General features: G+C 50.9%; 1 protein-coding gene across 1 annotated transcript in view; it reads right to left on the bottom strand.

Moving 5' to 3' along the window:
• Positions 1–5,000, bottom strand: part of LOC126580645 (tyrosine-protein phosphatase 99A-like) — a 39,221-nt gene that overhangs the window by 20,832 nt on the left and 13,389 nt on the right. The window contains exons 3-5 of the mRNA XM_050243919.1: positions 4,435–4,561; positions 3,991–4,114; positions 962–1,143 (exon numbers count right to left, since the gene is read on the bottom strand). Coding sequence (XP_050099876.1) covers positions 962–1,143; positions 3,991–4,114; positions 4,435–4,561 — 433 coding nt within the window. The remainder of the gene's footprint in view (positions 1–961; positions 1,144–3,990; positions 4,115–4,434; positions 4,562–5,000) is intronic.

Below are 5,000 nucleotides of genomic sequence, written 5' to 3'. Positions count from 1 at the left end.
GGGGCAAGCGGCCAGGCCACGCTTTAATTGATTCCCTTGATCCTCGCCCCGGGCGGCCGTACGGGCAGACTGTGTTCACCGTTGCCGCCGACACATTCCAACCGGATTGCTAACCGGAATCATCGCGAGCAATCCGCTTTCCAGCAACGCCACTTGGCCATTAGACCCCCGGGAGGGGACGAGGGAAACAGAAGCCTCTCCGCCTGACCGTCGATTCATGCTGAGCAGGTACAATGTATTTAAATTTATTCAACAATTACGCGCAAGGTGTAGTGGCGACGACGAACAAGGCCATGCTGCGAGGAGGCGCTGCCTAAGCAGAAATTTAACGCCACCAAGCGCCATCACCGGAACGGGATGGCCCCGGGATGGGTGGTGGCGCAAAGTCAGCGAAATTTACGCCAACGCGCTTTGCGTTCATTCTAGCATTTTTCTTCTTCTTTTTTTTTCGTGCAGAGGAGATGTCAACCACCGCCTGGGGTGGGACGGAGCGTGGGTCAGTCATGGTCATGTAAAGTGAGCGCCACACGCGACCGAGCGAGCGGCCATCGCATTAAATGTGAATTTGTACAACTTAATTGGATCGCTGATCGGAAGGTTCGGTGTACGCTCCCGGGGCTAAGGTTGACAAAGCAACGCAGCACCATCGGGAATGCCTGTTCTTGTGCATTGGTTGCTAGGATATGACATCGTGGTTGCTAAGTCGACGTCTCGAAGGTCCTCGAAGAGCTAATCAAAATCGAAAATTAATTCCTCCCTAATGGAAGCGTAAAGTCGGGCTTAGTCTCGACCTTTTACCGGGTTCTCTAGACACCTGATTCTGTTTCTCGATATCGATATCCTGGTTCATATCATGTACTAGCGAAAGAGAGAGACAGATTGGCATTCAAACCTCGCGACTCTTGCAGCAGCAGCAGCCGCTCAGTCACTGAAGCTCTAATCACCGTGAAACATCACTTACCCTCGCGCAGCGTTACGAAGTAGTACGACTCCTTCGATGGTTGGCTGGAGCCGAGCTTGTTGACGGCGATGACGCGGAAGCTGTACACGGTGAACGGCTGCAGGCCTGTCACCTGATACGCCGCCACACTGCTCTTGGTGTCGATCGGGGGCTCCTGCTCCCAGTCACCGTTCTCGCCGATCCTTTGAGCGGGGTTGGAGGTGAGCCGGAAATTGCGAAAACAGAGAGAGAGAGAATGGAGAAGAGGGGAACAGATTAAATGTGAGGCAGCAGTGGCAGTAGCGGCATCGAGTAGGAACGGTATTCCCGTTGAAAGCACCCCAGGTATCAGTATCTGAGCGATTTATTTCGATTTTTTTATGTCTCTCTCTCTGCCTCTCTCTCGCTGGTACACTTTCTTGTATTCACGATGTCGCACACGAAAAGCGCTCGGTACTGAAATCAAATAAAATTCCATCCATTCCAATATTCTGTCCTGGCTCAGGGTCCTAGCGAGCTGCTGCTGCTGCTGCTGCAGTGCAGTGGCGTAGCAGTAGAACGGCGAAAATGACGACAACGAGGACGAGGATGGCGTTGTTTGAAGTTGCCGAACGATAAATACCGTTCGAGCGGTTTTTGCAGCACTTGAATCGCTATCACTTCGCTTCGGAATACAGCAGCAGCGGTGAAGGTATAGAACCGAAAGGCCATGGCCTTGTTCGCCATGATGTGTAAACAACCGATGCGGCCGGCACACCACGCAGGCTGGTGTGCGGGATCATAAATTTTGGACTCATCTCATCGGGAGAGGAGTCGTCGTTGTCACCGGGGCCGGGGGAAACCGGGATTGGGAGAAGCAAACCAGCCCCACTGCCTCGTGTAATCTGTAAGCGTATTTTTCCCGTTTTTTTTCGGAACCCAAGAATGTGTGTATGTGTGTGTTTGTAAGGAGCCTTGGGTTCTGGTAAACTTTTTCTCAGATCTGCCGTGCAAACCGCAGCCTTCTTACCATAAAGCCGGTAAAAATATAAAAATGGTGGCCATCTCCAGGAACAAAAAAGGGAAGGTAAACATACGTCAAAGCGAGCGAATACTTAAGCGGGACCGAGCGGGAGTAAGATTCTGGCGGAGGGTCAGGGGCAGGTCGAAAGCAAAACATAAGCTTCACCAGAAAACCTTCGCCTATCACCAAACCATCGCACTCGGCTGGTGCGCGGCATAATGCAAAGATTAAAAATCCAACCCCGTTCTACCTTCCGCCGCCATCTTCATCGTCGTTGTCATCGTTGCCGTGCGATCTTTGCGATCTCACGGGACCGGTACCGTGCGAGTACCGTGTGGTGTTACCTCGGAATGCTCGGTTTATGTTCGCTTTTTGTTTTTTTTTTCGGGTGGTGGAACTCGGTGACAGCAGCGCCCAAGATAAGTTTCGATACCGGAGCGTACCCACACACAGCACGGCTGTGGCCACGCCGTGTGCCTAATCCTAGCGGCTAGGGCGTTGGAGGTGGGACTTTTGGTTCTTACGCTGCCTCTGTTCAAGTGACACAGTCAGGAGTGTCGTGCAGGGCAGGGCCGGGCAGGGCACTTGAGAAAACCGTGCGGTATCACCTTTCACTCCGCAAATCCTGTTTGTTTCTGCTGTGCAGCTCAAGCAGCGCGAGATATGGGCGACGGAAAAACCAACAAATAAACTTTGCATCCCCCGGCCCCCACGAAGGGGTGGAGGGATTATAGGCAGCACAAACCTGGTGTGGAGCAGTTCTTTGTTTTATTTTCTTATTTTTGAACTCCCTAGTGAGCCATGGCTACCATGGAGAGAGGGAGGGAGGGAAGGAGAGAGAGCGTCTCATAATTGGCAGAAAACAATTGAAAACCTGTTCGTTCGTTTCCTGCTAGGCAGCAGATCATCGGAGTAGGCGAAGCAACACCATCGAGTGTGGTTCACAAGATGGTTACCAAACTCTGTCTGCCTGTCGGTATGTGGCAGTTCCAGAATACCATTACGCCAGGGTACGAATCGAAGTAACCTGGATCGTGCGATGGCAGCTTGTTCGATAAATCACTAAACGAAAGCAAATGCGTTTGATTGAAAGGTATTGAATGGGAAATTACTGGCAACCGGAATGAATGGAACGGTTTATGATGAGTGACAGAGCTCGTTTGTTTTCCATTTTACCAGGAACATAATGTCGGCAAGGAATGCAGCTCTCTGCAGGCTTACTGGTTGTATGCAGCAGCAAATGACACCTGGACATCGACACTTGGTGGAATTGTTTTCGGAAAATCCTCAGCATTCATCGTCTTCGAAGTAAATATTCAAAGCGTGCGATCCATTGTGTAAAGGGGATACACGAATGCAATTTTATCACTTAGAACACTCGGATATTCTGATACTGCCATATTACGGTCTAATATCCTGTCTACAGACAGCAAAAGTTATCTTGCAGTAAGACTGAAATTTAAATTGCATCGCCACAAATTACGCTAAGTCGTTGGTAGAGTACCGCAATTGACAGTTGCTATCGTGCACTGACACCATATTGGAAAGCCGGCTGAGCGTTCGTTTCTTTTCGCTTCAATTCGCCTCCTCACTGCTAGGTGACATCCTTTCCGTCGCCAGCCATTGTGCAGCATAAATTCTTCAAATTCCACTTCCGTTTTAAATCAATACCGAAGTAAATCTAGCGTCAAGGACCGTCAACGAACCAGGCTGCGGCCGGGGAAGCGGAGAATCAATTTATCTCACACTTAACTCGTTGTTTGCGAAGACGGGCATCAGGTTGTTGTATTCGGAAAAGGTTATAAAATAAATATTCCAGTAACCTTCTCTCTTTCAAGAGCCCCTCTTCTTCTTTAGAGAGAAACAGAAAGTGTCAGCGAGCGGGCGTCGTAGCAGATACGTCGTAGCGTCAGCCATCGCAAACCACAGTGGTCCGAACCAGTGCGGATGGTTCTGGACCTGGAGCGGTGTAAATCTAAACCTAATGCCGGCGAAATGGCTGCTCGCACAGTGTCGGTGGTCGGTTGGGTCGGTGACGGTGGCTTACCGTGTTTCGATGATGAAATTTGTAACCGGTGCATTTCGGGGGTCCTGCGAGTGAGCCCAGGATAAATCGACCGAACGTGACGTGAAGCTTACGACCAGCGGACGTCCGGGTGGCTCGGGAACATCTGTGGAACAAAAGTGGCAAAAGCGGAAAATGGGAAGAGAAAATCGGTGAGTTCGGTGGTCTGACGGTCTGTGGGCAAAAGGTAAAAGAGAATTCGTGGTCGTCGTCCTAGTCCTGGTCGTCGAGAGTGATACATTTTCTTGTCAGAGTGTGGCCAGAGGAATGCTCAATCTCCTTGAACTTCCGTGCACCACTCGGCCACAAGACGGAGGTCGAGGGACGAGGGATATTTATTTGCCTCACACCGGGCACCCAGGTAGTGATTCCGGTGGTACCTTCTGTGTCGTGGAGGTCCAGGTCCAGGCGGCGTTTAGTACTCACCTTGTACCAGCAAATCGACGATGGCTTCCGGGTTGTGCCGGTCGTTCAGTAGGCAGCTGTACTCGGCCGTATCACTGGCCAGGGCCGGGCTAAGGTGGAGGCTAAAATTATCAGGTACCAGCGTGAACTGTAAGTGTAACAGAGAGAGAGAGAGAAAGAGAGAGTAATCACAGAAGGAAGCAGGAGTAGTAATTAGTCCCTTGGAAAAGAGCTACGGAACTTTGGACCGACGGTGACACAAAAAGCCACCAGCACCACCAGGACGGAGGAGTATCTTGGCCACATATTGTGTCGAAATGTGTCGATAAAGCTGATGATAATTACTCTCCAGACATCATCATTACATGTGGCCCGGCCACTAAGTGAGAACCGGTGTTCCGTGAGTGCCAAGGGCAGCGGTGGAGGAGAATCGTGGCCCTTCGTTCGACGTGTGGCCCTGCCGATGATTCGTCGTGCGTGGTAAAGAAAAATGGTGATGAAGCAAATGAGCTACATCATTATTTCTCTTCGCGTTCTACGGTTGAAGTCGTTTTCGGTTACAGCACGTCTTCCGTGGACGGACGGAC

The sequence above is a fragment of the Anopheles aquasalis genome, chromosome 2, assembly GCF_943734665.1.
Source record: "Anopheles aquasalis chromosome 2, idAnoAquaMG_Q_19, whole genome shotgun sequence".
Classification (NCBI taxonomy): domain Eukaryota; kingdom Metazoa; phylum Arthropoda; class Insecta; order Diptera; family Culicidae; genus Anopheles; species Anopheles aquasalis.
Note: the sequence above shows the minus strand (reverse complement) of the source record. Positions and strands in the feature narration are given on the sequence as shown.